Below are 16,773 nucleotides of genomic sequence, written 5' to 3'. Positions count from 1 at the left end.
AACGGTGCCTCGTATCCATAGCAACGAGGATTTGAAGGCGCTTTAATATGACGTCTTATTTAGCCCGCCGGGTTTCGACCGACTCTGTGGACTGTTTCCTTCATTGCTACTTTGTCCTTCATAATTTATTGTTTATTTAAAGCTAAATTAATCTGTTAATAAATATAACGACTATCACCTTGTAGATGAAATGTAAAGCTCTCATCCACTTTGTTTTCAGAGCAAAGCCAATTAATGCAGAAACAAGGCAGTGTTAGTACGTAGACCTTTAACAAAATGGGACGCGGCCCAATGGCGCCACAGTTCGAAAACTCAGACTTGCTGTACAGTTTTTGTTGTTGTAACATTGGGGGTTTTAAAATACATTTCTCCGTTTTTAATTGTTTACAATCCAATTGTGTGTAAATATGGGCGTTCAGGATTTGTGGTCTATCGTGGAGCCGGTTCGTGAGTCGGTGCCTCTGTACAGTTTGAGTGGAAAGACGCTGGCAGTCGACCTGAGTTTGTGGGTGTGCGAAGCCCAGCACGTCCAAGCAATGATGGGGAGAGTCACGAAGCCCCATCTGAGGTAATGTCCCCATAATAAACTCATCGCGCTGTTGCTTCCAAGTAACTATAAATTTAAAAGCTTTTCTTACTCCACGCTGTGTCCAGGAATTTATTTTTCAGGGTATCGTCCCTCACACTGATGGGGGTGAAACTCGTGTTTGTTATGGAAGGAGAGGCTCCAAAAATTAAAGCAGAAACCATGAACAAGAGGACAGAAACAAGATATGGAGGCTTCAAGAAGAGCACTGCTCCGAAGTTTGCAACAGGCACCAGCAGGGGGCGCTTTAAAGCCGTGCTGAGAGAGGTAGGTCTGTAATCTCCTGCTCAAAAGAAAACGTCTGTGGTTATCTCTGCCCACTTTTCAGCTTGCTACGACGGCATTTTTTTTTTAAGACGGTACAATTTAGATGAAAAAGCAAGATCTGTCAAGTTTAGAGAAAAATGTAAAATGATAAATATAAAAACAATGATGAGAAACCACCATTTTACTAGAAAAAAATGGTCAAACTTAGAGAAAACCATATAAATTCCATAAAAGAAGAAAATAAAAAAATGTCAAAGAAATTTTTAAATTTGGAGGAACAACATGAAGTTATAAGGACAAAAATAGCAAACTGGCAAGAATTAAGGTCAGATTTAGAAGTTTTGAGAAAAAAGTTAGATTTTTGAGAAATAAAGAAAAAACAACAATAAACATGTACAGAAACATTTTTATATTACACCTATAGGAAATAACTGGCAAATTTACTTGAAAATATGAAAGTCTATTTGAAAATTTTATGACAAATTGTGGTTTTTTTTGTCAGGCAACAATATTTTTATTTACCTTTTCATGGTTAAGTTGTAAATAAAAATCAAATATTTGAACTCCTGGGATAAATTTCTCATTTGTAATTGTTACCTCCAGTGGCCTTACATCTCTTTGTACTCCCTCTGTAGTGTGCAGAGATGTTGGACTACCTGGGTGTACCTTGGGTGACAGCTGCTGGAGAGGCTGAGGCCATGTGTGCCTACCTGGACTCACAGGGCCTGGTGGACGGCTGCATCACTAACGATGGAGACGCTTTCTTGTATGGAGCCCGTACTGTGTACAGGAACTTCAACATGAACAGTAAAGTATGTCTGTGGAAGTTAATCTTAAGAAAAACCTCTTTGGAGTAATAAGATGCAGTTACTTGTGTAAATACGCTACAGATGGTTTGGAAATCCTGCAGCCTTGAAGCTATCATTCACTGACCTACGTGTATTTTATACTGCAGGACCCTCAGGTGGACTGTTACCAGACTTCTCGAGTGCAAACAGACTTAAATCTGTCCAGAGAGAATCTTGTCGGTCTGGCCATTCTCCTTGGCTGTGATTATATTCCCAAGGTAGTGAAGACACCTTAATCTGAAATTGGCTAAAGGAAAATCTGTAGTATCAATGCTTTTTGTTTACTGAATGCTTTCCTGTTTCCATAAGGGCATACCAGGTGTTGGCAAAGAGCAGGCTCTGAGGCTCATTCAGACGCTGAAAGGACAAACACTCCTACAGAGGTAGAAAACACAAACACCCGTGAATGTAGCTAAGCAGTTTCTCTCTGAGTAGCCCGAGTTAAAAGTTGTGTTCGTGTTCTTTCTGATAACTACAGGTTCATCCAGTGGAATGAAGAGACCACAGAAGTGTTTGAAGGAGGTGTAAAGAAGGTTCCTCACTGCAACTTGTGTCGACATCCTGGTGAGTGGTGCCCTGCTTTGAACTCTGACCTCCACTCCTGATCCTGTGGCTATTTTAAAGCCTTTTAAACTGTCACGTCAAAACATGCAAGTATGTGAGAGATTTCAGCATCTGAGACCCCTTACTGACTGTTATTCTTTCGTTATCAGGATCAGCTAAGACTCACGAGTCCCGCGGATGTGTGCTCTGCGGCAGTAATCGCTTCTGTCAGCCTCAGGATTTCGATTACCAGTGTCCGTGTGACTGGCACCGCTACGAACAGACTCGCCAGGCCTTGTCTTTTGAGGCAAACATCAGGAGGTGAATGGCAATTCAGAATGTCAAAGCTGATTTTCTGCTATTTAATAACTATTTAACTAAACAGACAAGTTCTTATTTGCAGGAAAACACTGGCGAGTCAGCATTTTCCTTTCACTGAGGTACATTTTGATCTTTCTTTTTTATTTTTTATTATAACTTGACAAATAATTGGAGTAATTTTTAATGCTTAAACCATGTCTTGCAGATCATTCGTGAGTTTCTGGTTTCCAAAGATAAGCCTGTGTCACATTTTAAGAGGAGGAAGCCGAATATGCTGCTGATCCAGGTTAATGGGTTTGTAAATTATTAAGTGTAAGGTCATCTGTTCGGCGGGCTGTGTGTAAACATTTACGTTTTGTGTCTTTAGAAATTCGCCTATGATAAGATGGAGTGGCCGAAGCACTACACCAGCGAAAAGGTGCTAGTGTTGATGACCTACGCTGAGCTGATGAACCGAAAATATGGAACAGACATGTCCTGCCAAGTTGAGCCCATCCGGTAGTGTTACAGTTTTTAATGTCAGATAAGTTATCACTTTTATGATATTGTTATTATAACAGCTTTACATCCTTAACTTTCAACCTTTTTTTCATGCTAAAGAATATTTAAACCAAGAGTGAGGAATGGCGTTGCTTGCTTTGAAGTCATCTGGAGAACACCAGGTCAGTTTAAATCCCATGATGGGGAAAAAAGTATAATTTACTCACAGCATACAATAGAAGGGGAAGAAAAGTGACACTCAAGAATAAAAAGCTGATTTGAGTGACAGGAGTACTGTGTTTAGTGGAGGTTGGGGTGTAGGGTGCTCGTCACCGAGTCGTCTGTTAGTGACTGGCTGTGAGGTGGGGTTCAGAGGTGACAGATCAGTCACAACAGGCACTAGGTGCTAAAGTGGCTTCCTCCTCTGAGCTGGGAAATCTGTCATATTAAAGCCCCCTTAACTAACAAGCCCGTCTGATGTGAGTGGCCTCAGAAAATCTCAGCTAACTTAGATTGTTCTACATCAGAGGAAGGTGTTTTTATGCACGGGCCTCCTGACAGGCAGTTTCATGGCTGGGTAAGGCCCGTCCCGACAAATTAAGCAAATAAAGGATCTGGAGTGTATTCCAAGTGTTCAACGTGTATTTTTTAGCTTTTCACTGCAACTCTCAATATGAGCCACAAAAGAGATGCCAGTGTAAGTGAAGGAAGCCAACTGCTCCTTCCTCACAAGGGGTTGCCACACCAGGGAGCTCCAAATGTTTAATGTGACAGAGGTTTTTATCCCAGATAAAGCCATCATTAGACTAAAACAAAACAAACTAAAAGATCTCAGCAAAATAAACCTATTAGAGAGTTTGCAAAATATTTAGGCATGGCCAAATCTAAAATCTGGTGCAGTCTTAAAAATAATTAGTGAACTGATCAGCTCAGCAACACCAAAAGGACTGCAAGACCACAGAAGACAGCTAAAGTACATCATGACAGACTCATTTCCATGGCTAAGAAAAACAACTCCAAAACATGGTCTACAATCAAGAGGCACCTTCATGAATGGATATAGAGGGATCATTAACAACGTGCAACCCACTAGTTACACTCAAGAACAAGAGGGCCAAATTAGACATTAGACATAAAACCAAGATTAACTTGTACCAGGATTACGAGAAGAGAAAGAGAAAATGGCTAAGTATCCAAAGTACATCAGATCATCTGTCAAGCATGGTGGAGGTAATGTTATGACATGGGCTTGTATGGCTGCCGGTGTAACTAATTTACAAATGTTTATTGATGATGTGACTGCTGATAGATGTAGGAGTTGGCCAAATGCTGCAAAGTGGATCAGACAGTGCTTCACAATTCAAATCGATAATGACCCAAAGCATAGTGCAAAAGCAACCCAAAAGGTTGGTGAACAATAGGCAAAGAAATTGGATATTCAGACGGTGCCTAGCAGAGCATCTCAAGGGAGGAAACAGCCATTCATTGACTGCAAAGGATTTTACCAAAGTATTCAAAACAATCATCATTTAAATGATAAATTTGTTCAGTTAATTTTGAACTTCTGAAAACAGGGAACTGTGCATAAAAGCGGCTGACACTACAGGATTTTTGTACAGCCTCTTGAATTTAAGCTGAAAGTCGTCTCTACAATCACATCTTGATTGTTTGATTTAAAACAATGTGGTGGCGTACGTAAGCAAAACTACAAAAACTGTCATAACTACTTTTTTTTTTTCAGCTAACTGTATCATCATCTGATAATTTTGTCATGGTTTAAAATAAGTAAATAATATGTAAATAAGTTGCATATTAATCTAAAAATAGCTTAATTTCACAAGGACATTGTCTCTCAAAATTTCTACTTCCTGGTGCTTTAATAACAAGAACAAAAGTGCTGAGAACTGCAATGATCAGTGAACAGGACATTAATGGACATTTAGATATTTAAATTTATTACTCACTTTTTAAGGCAAAAAATATGAAAAGTTTGAGGAGTTTAAATACTTCAGTGTGAGAAGTTGGAGCTGATGTTGATGTCTGTTCTGCAGAACATTTTGTGTTTCCTGAGGATCGGCCTGCAGAGGAACAGCGTGAGGTGAGGACGGTGGAGGAGGAGTCTCTGTTTCGTGTGGCCTACCCTGAGCTGGTGGAGACCTACCTCAGACACAAAGCTCTGGCTGAAGAGAACAAGACAAAGAGTAAGACAGAGATTTATGATATCCACTTTAAATGCACAAAGTCCATTTTAGCTATGTGCTTTACATCATTAAAGCACATGTCTCTGCTATGACAAGGCCATCCCGATCAAGGACACTTGCATCTTAAACTTGCGTCTCAACACTGTTTATTAAAGCAGCTGGGACACATACAAATGTAGCTGGTTCACAGCAGAGGCCTTGATTCAGCAATCTCATAGGCTCTGTTTTCATTTTATACAAACTGAGCTTTGAACACACAAATCATCACTGCTATCTAGATTTAATTCCTAGTTTGCAGGAAAACTAGGCACAGACACTGAAAAAGTATTAGGATTAACAGGAAACTAATTCAGATAATCTTCTGATAACATGTCTTCTTTTACAGAAAAGAAGCCAAAAAGTAAAAAGGAGAAGCCCTCGGATGGTTTATCAGACCTCTTGGCTCAGATGACTCTTCAGAGTTCCTCTTCATCGAATTCTATGACTCAACAGCCAAAGCTGCTCCCTACGTTGGCAAGCACAGATGAACCAGAGGTTGTGATTTTGGACACACCGGTGAACCATAAGCAGAATGAAAGAGGAAAAGATGATCGCTCCAGCCTGAGTGATTGCCCCAATACTCCTCTGTCTCGTGCTGACTCTGAGCCAGTTGCTTCACCTTCTGTCTCTGCTGTAATTGAAGCGCTACACCTGAGTGATATCGACTGGGATGCTTTGTCCTTCACATCCTCTCCATCCCAACAAGCAGCTACCAGCCACTCCACTGGTCCAGAGCTAAATAAAACCACAGACAGTGAAACAGAGAGTCAAAAAACGGAGCAGAAAATCTCACCTGATGTCAAACCAGTAGACTCCAGATCTGCTCCAGAGCTCTGTTACTCAGAGTGTCCTCTAAGGGAGCGGGTGCTCATGAAGAATACAGCCAAAATCGTGAATCAGGTATGCAATGATGCAGTCAAGTCAAAACCCAGTGGACACATTTCCAGTGGGATTAGCAAAGAATCTGCTGTTAAGAAAAATGAAGCACGTGCAGAAAAAACCCAGATAGAAAAGCCAGGTGCCCCGGCTCAAAGTAAAGCCAAAGACACATTTAACAACTCCAAAAAGCCGCCACACAAATATAAATTTGTCAGGACAGCTATTCAGTCATTAGTTGTCCCACCACAGAGGTGCCACTCTAACCCAGGTACAAGTGACAAGAAGGACGAGAGCATGCCACAGACCACCAAAAAGAGTGTGTGTATGAGCGTTCGTTCATCCAGTGAGGACAGCGACGTGGAGAACCAGAAGTGTGGACCTCAAAGACGGACAAAAACAAAACCTAAACACAAACTCAAAGGCAGCTTTGTTTCAGACTTCCCTCTGAAACCAGTTGCTTCACACGCAGCGACCCAAGCAACTGCAAAACCTGCTCGGAGCCTTCATTTAGCAAGACAAAAACCTCAGAGCAAACATTTTGAAAATAACAGCACACCTGTATCAACTGAAAACAACTGCCAGGATGTCCCAGCAGCTGATGTGGGTGCCAACATGTTCCTTCCCACTCCAGCCTCACCCATCACCGTGTCAGAGAGCGACGACTCTGTAATTTGTAGTGAGAGTCCGCTGCCACTGGCAGAGAGACTGAGGCTGAAATTTCAGAAGTAATCAGTGTGGTTACACGACAAAGGACAAAAACATGTAAGCTGTTGCTCTTTTAACACTGAAAGTTTACTCTGGACTTTGGAAACACTTGTAACATAAGCTCAAATATTAGATATGGAAGCTTGTGTTTTTTTTGTTGCCACTAAAAAAAAATCCAAAAACCTTTTACAGTATATAAGTCAAGATTTCAGGTTATCTCAAAATTTCAAATTAATAATGGGATATTTCAAGTTATTTTCTTCTACGTTTGAGTCAGGAAGTTGAAATTTTGAGATAGTAATCCAAATTTTTGACTTTCCAGTGGCAGAAACAAGCTTCCATAATAAATGTAAAACCACACTCAGCAGAAACTTTTTCTGTCACTAAAAAAATAATAATTTTTTCCCATCCATAATCCAAAAATTTGTGATAATAACCTGAAATTTTAAGATAGTAATCCCCAAATTTCTGGATATTTTCTCAAAATTCCAACATAACAACTTGAAATTTCATGTTATTTTCTCAGATGTTTGATACAGTAAGGTCAAATTTTGAGATAATAACCAGAAATTTTAATGAATTAAAAACACTCAACAGAATATGACTTAAGTATGGAAGCTTGTTTCCGCCATTGGAAAAAAACCAAAAAAAAAACAACCAAACCCCACATTGTTTTCATCCTTAAGTCAGTTACTGGTTATTATTTCAAAGTTTCACCTTACTAACTCAAACCTCTGAGAAAATGACTCAATATAGAGCATATTAATTATTAATATTAAAAATGTCTGCTTTTCATTGTCTCACAATTATGATTCTAATATCTTTGAGTTACATTTTCAGTCTTTTAATGTTTTATATACGAACCTGTTAACCAAGAAACGTAAATAGATTTTGCCATAAGCTTACTGTGAATGAAGCTTTCTCTAAAACAGAGGAGACCACTGTGCACAAATAAAGTTTAACATATTTAATACTAATGAAAAATGAGGTTTAATTTTAATGCACCAGAAGGAGGTTTTGGATATGCAGAGTGTTAAATACTCACTGATGGCACCACATGTGCTCATTTTCTCCCACCGCTGTTTGACAGAGCTGCAGGGAGGAGACCCTGCAGCTGACAGGAGGCATGGAGGAGGCTGAGCCATTGGATTTTTACAACCCACCAGAGTTGGTCCCCTTGATCCTGAGTGAGGCCTCACACCTTTTCAGACATGAAAGGTCTGGCAGGAGCTTGGTGACAGCTGCATCCTCTGCCCAAATAACAACTCTGTCCTATAACACTGGCTCTTTAATCTTATTTGTTTTATATTATTATTAGAACAAAAGCTTAGGACATAAAATATTAGTTTTTCATGTCCAGTTGGTGTGGTAAAGTAGAGTTAGTGGGATTTGTACACATTTAAAGGAGGTTGAAGTACAAGGACAGTCACTTTTAGGAATTTCCAGACAGGATAAAGAGTTTGGCTCTGCAAGTTTATCTTTTTCCAAAGTTCTGGTCTTTATTTATTTATGTTAACGTCCACGCTGAAGACACAAGCAGGCTTGCTTTGCCTGAGAAGCGTGAAGATCCCAGGTGAAGCAGCATCCTTCATTAGACAAATCACATCAAACTGATAATTGTCGTCAGGGAGACTTTAAAGTGTAAAGGAATCTAATTATTTTTCTTTCTATCACATTATCCCTCTATTTAGCCTTATTCACACCCCAGTGATAGACTAACGAACCATGTCCTCCGGGAAGGTCGCATTTTGGCACTTGCGAGTTTCTTTGAACTTTTGTCGCTACAGCTGTGAACCTTTAAACCTCCGGAGATCAGCTTCTGTATAAAACCACTTTGGCCAAATCACTTTCACACACTCTCCCTGCCGAAACCCTGAATGCCATCCGTCGCTGCTTGGTCGCCTGGATATCCAACATGAACCTGGATGTGGTTACAGCTGAAATATTGTCTGAGTGGAAGTGCCATGAGAGCGCCTTTGGAGAAAACCAAGAGTCACCTCAGCCCACTTCACCTGAGTCACAGAGAGAGTCAGTGTGCTCTTCACCGGAGATGTGCTACTCCAGCCAGCATCGGGAGATCAAAGACTTCACCTTCACGAGCCGAGAAGTGACTGCACCACCGGCGCAAAGGCAAGGCAAGCCAAAGATGTCCACCAAAAGACGCATGAAGGCCAGCGAGCGGGAGAAGATGCGGATGAGGAGCCTCGCAGAGGCTTTGCACCAGCTTCGGGACTACCTGCCGCCGGACTACAGCAAAAGAGGGCAGCCCCTGACCAAGATACAGACGCTCAAATACACCATTGAATACATCAACAAGCTTGCAGACCTCCTGAGTCGCACGTAAATGCACTGAAAATGGACCGTATTTGGACATTTCGTTTAGTTTCCTTATCTGTTTAATACTCATTTTAATACTTTCCTCTTATTTCTTTTAACAGTTATAATGTACATATTGTTTACTTTACTTGCACTTGCCAGATATTTTCTGTATATGAGGCATACTTTTGTTGGAATTATGAACTCAGTGTTTATGTTGACATAATTTGGAGAAGAGTCGTCGTACTTGATTCATACTTTTACCCTCCTGTTTTTATATTTTTTAGAATTTAAGAGAATTGGTAACGTTTTGCTGTGTGAATTTTGTATTTTTCTCAAATACTAAAACAGGTCGATTTGTATTCTGCTAAATGTTCTGCATTCATCGGCTGTTTTAATCCAAATGAGTTCTACAGTCATGCTTTTCCCCTCAATCTTCAATAAACGTGTGTAATGTGTTGAACGTGTGGCCCGTTTAATTACTGAACCGCTTTCAAGGCTGGAGACCATTGGAAGCACGTTAGCCGAGTCAACCAATCAGAATCCCAGAAAGCGAACCTTGGCCTAAATGACGGTACCAATGAACCAATCAAGTTTAAACATTTATTCCTTGTGGGCGTGACTTTGAAAGCGAGCGTCTCTTCACAAAGAAATCCCAACCTGGGATGTCTGTTTAAGCCGCCATTTCAAAGCCCATCGAAGGTACGAGAGTTGCTAGAAATTTTGTATATATCTATATTTTTTATTTTTCTTTTTTTTTTCTTTTTTTTTTAAGGAATCACAAAAACCGTATCATTTTTTTAATCTACCTCACCGGCGTCACCGATTTGAAGTAAGTCATTCCAGAAGCGTAAAAAAAAATCTACAGAAACGCCCCTTTCTTGGATGACTAACGTTTTACTTAATCCCACGCTTGTCACTGAAGTTTATTCTGTTTATATTTTCAATTAGGAAAATATCATTAAATGTGTCTTTGAAATTTGTTTATATTAGACTGTTCTTTAAAAAATTTGCAACATAGCGTAATTCTGTCATACCTGCCCTGGAAGTTCCAGGAATTAGACGGGGCCCTTTATCGCTTTACGTGTATATTTTAGCCGGCTGGGCTCACTATTTGCTACTATTCATGAGAGGTATTAAGAAGTATTATTAGAGGCTCGAACTGTATTTGTCGCACAGGTCGTCCCCAACCCCCTCTGCCGCTGCTGCTAGCTTGATATTTAAAAGCTCACACAACCTCAGCCGCCTCCTAGGATCGGGATAAAATTGTTTCCATGACGCTCGACGTGCCTTTGGCTTTGCAGGCTTTCTGTCTTCAAAATATCACTGTAAAATGTACGTATGAACGAGTGTGCTTCATGCCATGTTCATAGCCATTAAACATTTTAAGTGTGTGGCTCAGCCATTGGACCTGTTACATACAAATCTCTCTATATAATAAATTATAAGCAGAACAGTGTACTTTCCGTCTACATCCTGGCTTAAATGGATGTTTAGGTGGGTGTAGAATGAGCGACTCATCCCTCATTATTGCAAAATGAGGATAATAAACTAATGGAAATAACTCTCGGGAGATTTAGCTGTAGACTTTATTAGGCATAAAATTATTCAGTGATCAAATTTATTGCATTGACTAAAAGTGGGTGTGACAAAATAAAGTTAAGAGAAAGGGTAATAATATTAACTAGACTTAAAGAAAAATGTAAAAATATGTTCCGTTTTGTTTTTATTATGTAAGACTAATGAAGTAAAAAATACAGGTAAATTAAACGGGACATGTCCTCGGTGTTAGTCTTTGTCAGTGTGGTTAAGTTTTATCCACCCAGCAACCATGAGGAGGTTTTGGTGCACATCTTTATTATAGAATTTCTGTGTAACAAGATTGCCTTTGTATCATAGTAAATTCTGATCTCTTCTGATGTATTCTGATCTTTTTGATAGCCCCCACCCTCCTCCAAAAATAAAAATAACACAGGACTGTAATTACTCCTGTTTGGAGGTTTTGAGCCTATTGTTTATAACCCGGGGTTGGTAGTGGTTAACTAATCTTAAGGTAATGCGTTAGATCTTTTAGCTTTCAGCAGGCTGATCCTTTAGAATGAGAAAACATGAGCAGATGTCTTGTTGAAATATATTTAAGCTATTAAAGTCCAGGATATAAAAATGTATGACGTGATTTAATTTTTAAGAGAGCTGAAGAGGTGCCATATGAGTATTTAATCAGCCTGTTAATAAAACGCAATTACACAAACTTGCCAGGCAATTACACACAGACTCAAAACTGGAACAGAGCAATCCAAAGGAAGGATAGGCGAGTAAATCCTGCCTGTATTTGTGCTGATTCAGCAGCACACAAACACGAGGAAAGTGGAGAGTAATCATTTAAAAGTGAAACAGAATACCAGGGAGCCTGACTGCGTTATATCACTTCATATATATACAGTTATCTTCTAGTGCTTTATTGTTCTGTTTTATTAGTCTTGAAGAAATAAATTGATTAAAGGCATTTCCTGTGTAATTTATGCAGACAACATACAAATTAGTGCAAAAAAATCACCAGAATGCAGAAAATGAAGTGCCTCTCAGTATATTAGAATACAAATCAAAGACATTGCAGTGCAGTTTCCAGCATTACATAATAAACACTTAAAAAATAGTATGTTTGAACGCAGCTCTTCTGTTCATGATGGTGTTCATTGTCTATATCTATATCATTATGTTTTGTACAGGTACAAGTATGAATCTAGTGCTTATTACTGCTGATCTTCTGCACATAACTATTGACTTGGGATTGTTTCAGATGGACACGGACACAGAAGAGAGAGTCACAGAAACTTCCATGGATGACTCAGAGAAACATGTAATCCAACTCAAATCCAGGTCTGTCCTGCTGTCTGTTACAGTCTTCTGTTTCATTTGTGTACACATGCCGGTTATTCGAGTTTAGGTCTTTTTTTTTCCTGCTTCATCTTTCAGATATGTCTATAGGAAACTGTCATGGCAAGGTCATGCTATTAATAGCTTACTGTTTTGTCCTATAGTGGCAGTAACTGAGAGAGGTCGTACTGTGTCACAGATATAATCTGTAAAAGCTTAACTTTTTTTTTAGCCTGGTGTTAAATGATTGTTATAGATTTCACAGTAAATCTTCAACCTGGACTCTGTTGTAAATTTTAATGGATGCATACGTGTTTTTCTTGTTCTTTGATCTCCAGCAGATTTTTAATTTCACCACAGCAAGTCACAGTAATTAATGTAGTAGTTTTCTACTAATACTTAATCAGGTCCTGCAGATTTCCTTTATAATGATTTAAAGATGCATCTCTTCACACCCATATCTATTTATGTAGTCTAAATGCCTTACTATTTGACAACATGACAATTCTTGTGGTTTTATGCAAGATTAGATATAAAAAATTTAAAGTGCGTCAGTGTTTTTTTTTTATTTTATTTTATTTTTTTGTTACAGCTTAACAAGACTGAACCTGAACTAGAAGGACAGTGTCAGTTTTCCCTTTGTTATTTTCCTTCAGGGGTCGTGGGGCCAAAGGCCGTGGGCGAGGGGGGCGTATGAGTAGAGGTGGCATGCGTGGTGGGCGGGGCATGATGAAAGGCTTTGGGCCACCAGGACCTGGAAGGGGTCGAGTAAAGGATGGAGCCATGAATGGATTTGGGCCCATGAGGTACTTTTATTGATGTCTGACACGCACAGTGTTGATATTCTGTAATATGTAAGTTTTATAACTTGGTTAGTTTCTAAACACATATTTTCAGTTGGTAAACATAAAAAGGAAATGCTTATAGACAGCCACTACTGAGTATTTCTGTATTTAGATGCATTTTACATACTTAACTTTTGATCCATTACATGTGTCAATTTAGATAAATTATGCTGCACCTTCTTCCCTTGCAGAGGAATGGGGAGGATGCGTCCTTACCCTGACCTCAGAGGTCCTCGAGGTAGGGCTGGACCTATGGGCATGGGCCCTCCTCTTCCCCCTCCCCCACCTCCTCCTATGCACCTCAGAGGCCCCTTTCCACCCATGCCCAGGTAAACGCCTCATTCAGGCACATAACATGCACAGACACCCACAAAGCACATAGCTAGAGCTGACCTGTCACTTTCAAATGTCTTATTCCTTACTGCCTGAAAATGTTCTTCCTCTACAGGCATGGACCCCCTCCACCCCCTCCTCCAGGTCATCCTGGTTTCAGAGGGCGTCCGCCACACCCTCGAGGCCGTGGCATGCCACCCCCTGGACCTCCGCGCCCCTTCCGTCCGCGAGGCCCACGAGGGTAAGCGGTGTTTTAATATTCATATCATGCTTAAGCTTAAAATGTCACAAATCTCTGTGCTTTGTGTGCACGGTAACCAGATTGTTAAATTTAGAGAATCTGAGAGTTTGTCTTTGAGATCTGAGATGCAGCAAAAGCACAGAGGTTTGTGACACTAATGCACAGTCTTTTCTGTCCCTTTCTCTTCAGCCTGCTTATAGTTAAATTCTTTTCAATTTTTTGATAGCTCTGTGTCAAAAAGAAGCATTTTTGCTTTAATAGTTTTCTACTGTAGCAAATGTAAAGTGAAGTTATTTTTTTAAGCTAAACTCTTAAATAGTGCATGAAACATGAAGCTGTATTTTGCAAGTTCAAAGGTGCAGAGCAGAGGGGATCTCAGTTCCCCCGCCTTAAACTAGAGTCGTTCAGATGGCTGCTCTTATCAGAGTGTGCCCCCTATTGGCCAAAGCCAAGAATCCAATGTGTGATTTTATCCTTTTACACAGCTACCACAATGGACCGGTCTCTCCTCCGCCTCACCCCCCACCTGGCAGAGGCCAGAGGTGGCCAGGCCCCCCTGGTGGCCGACGCTTTTAATACAGCCTGCTCTAAAAACTATAACTAAGCAGCTGTTAATGTAGAAGAGGCCCTGTAGTCGTGCAGTGAATGAAATGCCCCCGAATGATGTGTTTATAAAAAAAAATAAAAGTCTGAGTTATCTTTTGAGTATCTCAAGAAATACTCTGTGCCGACATGTTTGGTTGTTGGTATTGTCCACTGGCAAAGAGAAAAATGTGAAAATGACTAAAGGGCAACTGAGGACGAATTAAAAACGATTTATAACCGAATAATGTAAAGGGATTCCCAAGTTCTGTTACCTATAAATACTGTTCGTATTTTAACAGAAGTTGTTAAAACGAGTTTGTTCTCCAAAATTAAATGTTCTGTGTTTCTTGTTACAGTCGCCCTGTGAGCCTTTTTCCTGACCCCTAATGAATAAAGGTTAACAAATGGGGTGACACTGTATTTCTGAAGGTGGGGGTAGAGGGGAAAATTTTAAAAGGGAGGGGAAGGAGTGCACAGCAGCCCTCAAACACTACTGTTTATTAGTTTGGTCCACCTTGGACCTCCCTAATCTTTCCTCATGCTACATGGATATGGTTATGTATTCATAACCTCACTAAACAGTGCACTAATTATTGTTTGACACGTTTTACAAGTCTTTATCCAGCTTGTCGAGTATTAATGAGTATTTAATTTCATATTATATATCTTTTAATGTGCAGGTATTTTAAGTTATGAGTATTGCTGTTTGGAACATTCATGTTTGTCTCCAGCGATCTATTGTGTGATGACAAAAAAGCATTATAAATGAATAGCATACTGATATATAGATATATATATATATATATATATATATACACACACACATATATACCAGGTTTCTTATTAGAGCAAATTCCATTCATATTTGCTCCAGTTAATGATAAGAAGTTACTCTTTACTGTGTTTTTTTTTAAGTGTTACTATTTTATATTCATTGTAATTAACATAACTTGTGAAACTGTGAATGTGTTTTGGGAACCGTCAAGAGATAGACGTGAAAGAACAAAATAATAAAACAACAAAAAAAATAAACTCAACTTCTTCTTTTTTTATTTGTTCACAAACAAGTCTGAGAGTTGTTATTACCGACTACAACGTCTCTGTGAAACAGTATGAACTGCATTGTAAGTGTGAGCTTACATTTATTTATGTGATACTTTAAAGTGAACATTTGATTCGTGTAATTAATAGTTTTGCTTTAGTTTTTACTATCTGGAGGACCAGGAAATCTTGATGTTCACTTTAGATCTCACTGAATTCTGTAGACTGAGGGCTTCAATTAATTTATGGCTTAAAAAATGTAAAACTAAACAATGAATTGTACTTATAGTAAAGGTTTACGGCCTTGTAGCTACCAGTGTAAAATTGATTGGAGGACACGGAGCCGCTCCACATACAAGACATCTCTCAGTTTAAAATGAGTGGTAGCATGTCTAAAAGGAGGACATCATCTGAACAGACACTCTGATATGACCAAGAATTATAACTTATTTATTCTGTTTCTAAAAGATGCTGACCCCGTTTCAAAGGGGACAGCTGGCTCGGAAAACCTTCTAGAGTTTGTTTTGTTTTTTTCAGTCAAATCTATTTATCTTATCTCCTGTACTCTTGTATAATTTCAAATCTAATTGCTTGCATGCATGAAATAGTTCCACCTTTTTATATTTAATAAAAATAATAATAACAATAGATGTGGGTTTACAATGTGCACACATTTGCTCAAATTGGGATATAATGACTTAAGAGGGTCTTCGGTTTTACAGTTTATCCGTAGTGTGGTGATTAAGGCCAGCTGAATTTTTAAAGCTAAAAGCAAAGGTGCAACCATCTGAAGAAAATAATTTTTTCTAGATAAACAAGGACTTTATTCTGTGAACCACACGTTGCTTGAATATAGGTACACGTGCAAGGAGAGGTGATAAGTAAATAGCCACAGCCAGGTGTTGCATCCTGCCCCCTTTCTCTTCCTGTCTTTTTCCATTTCTTCAACATTTTTGACTACATTTTGCTACATCAGCCTCTGAAGTCCCAGTTTCTCCCTTTAGTTGATTATAACAGACTAACTGTTGTTGTCTCCTGAAGGGGGGGGGGCCACACAGTACAGTTAACCTCCCGGGCCCCAAGGAACCCAGGCCCTCCCTCACATCTCTCCCCTCCTTCACCAGCGGCGTGACACCTGAGGTTCGGCACATCACTTGAAAAGGTGAGCCTCCTCTTGTGTCTTAATCCCTAAACCCCTTCCTCTCCAAAACAAGGAGATTCTCTCTTTCAGGACCTCAAGGTGGAGCAACGTCAGAGTCATACTGGGGAGTGGTGAGATTTTAGAGGATTTGTGGGTTTGGAGGTGCATCTGTACCGTGATGGGGAAAATGGCATGCTTGATATATAGCGCGTAGTCTTCTACTCAGGAAATCGAGATGTTTCATTTAACTACTTCCAGGCTAATGTGGATGGTGCATTCTAGCTCACTTCCACACCTTATTGGACACGTGAAGCCCCTGTTAGCTGTAACGGTAACATTCGTGCTGATATCACAGGTTAGACTATGTACTGAGAAGCGATGGAACGACCCACAGATTAACAATGCTTTGGTTCAGGAGGCCAGTAGACATTTTACACTCTTCAGTGTTCAGCACAACATTTTTCCCCCTGCTGGGTCACAGAGGAAGGCTGTCAGACTTTTTATCTTTTTGACCAACAAAAAGCC

The 16,773-nt window shown here is 39.7% G+C and overlaps 3 protein-coding genes across 5 annotated transcripts; all 3 read left to right on the top strand.

Moving 5' to 3' along the window:
* Positions 1-69: 69 nt before the first annotated feature.
* gen1 (GEN1 Holliday junction 5' flap endonuclease) lies at positions 70-8,776 on the top strand. 3 transcript variants are annotated; one of them, XM_082506793.1, is made up of 14 exons: positions 70-568; positions 655-853; positions 1,489-1,665; positions 1,809-1,919; positions 2,011-2,084; positions 2,180-2,265; positions 2,415-2,565; positions 2,648-2,684; positions 2,771-2,851; positions 2,933-3,063; positions 3,166-3,227; positions 5,097-5,246; positions 5,632-6,185; positions 7,960-8,776. In XM_082506793.1, the coding sequence occupies exons 1-14, from the start codon at positions 408-410 to the stop codon at positions 8,185-8,187; spliced, it is 2,202 nt and encodes a 733-aa protein (XP_082362919.1). In that variant the 5' UTR covers positions 70-407; the 3' UTR covers positions 8,188-8,776. The 3 variants fall into 3 exon arrangements, with proteins under 3 accessions (XP_082362919.1, XP_082362918.1, XP_082362917.1); XM_082506792.1 differs by having other exon boundaries at positions 5,632-6,926; positions 7,960-8,062; XM_082506791.1 differs by lacking the exon at positions 7,960-8,776 and having other exon boundaries at positions 5,632-7,908.
* An 8-nt stretch (positions 8,777-8,784) lies between these two features.
* Positions 8,785-9,213, top strand: msgn1 (mesogenin 1; the record flags this gene model as incomplete). The annotated part of the gene is made up of 1 exon (XM_082506458.1): positions 8,785-9,213. One exon carries the CDS (start codon positions 8,785-8,787, stop codon positions 9,211-9,213), a length of 429 nt encoding a protein of 142 aa, XP_082362584.1.
* Positions 9,214-9,703: 490 nt separating this feature from the next.
* On the top strand, positions 9,704-15,098 carry LOC309690006 (uncharacterized protein). Its single transcript, XM_082506808.1, has 6 exons — positions 9,704-9,887; positions 11,986-12,065; positions 12,719-12,868; positions 13,099-13,236; positions 13,356-13,481; positions 13,967-15,098. Exons 2-6 carry the CDS (start codon positions 11,986-11,988, stop codon positions 14,055-14,057), a joined length of 585 nt encoding a protein of 194 aa, XP_082362934.1. The 5' UTR covers positions 9,704-9,887; the 3' UTR covers positions 14,058-15,098.
* The last annotated feature ends 1,675 nt before the right edge of the window (positions 15,099-16,773 follow it).

Source organism: Aulonocara stuartgranti (assembly GCF_965226115.1).
Source record: "Aulonocara stuartgranti genome assembly, chromosome: 15".
Lineage (NCBI taxonomy): Eukaryota > Metazoa > Chordata > Actinopteri > Cichliformes > Cichlidae > Aulonocara > Aulonocara stuartgranti.
Note: the sequence above shows the minus strand (reverse complement) of the source record. Positions and strands in the feature narration are given on the sequence as shown.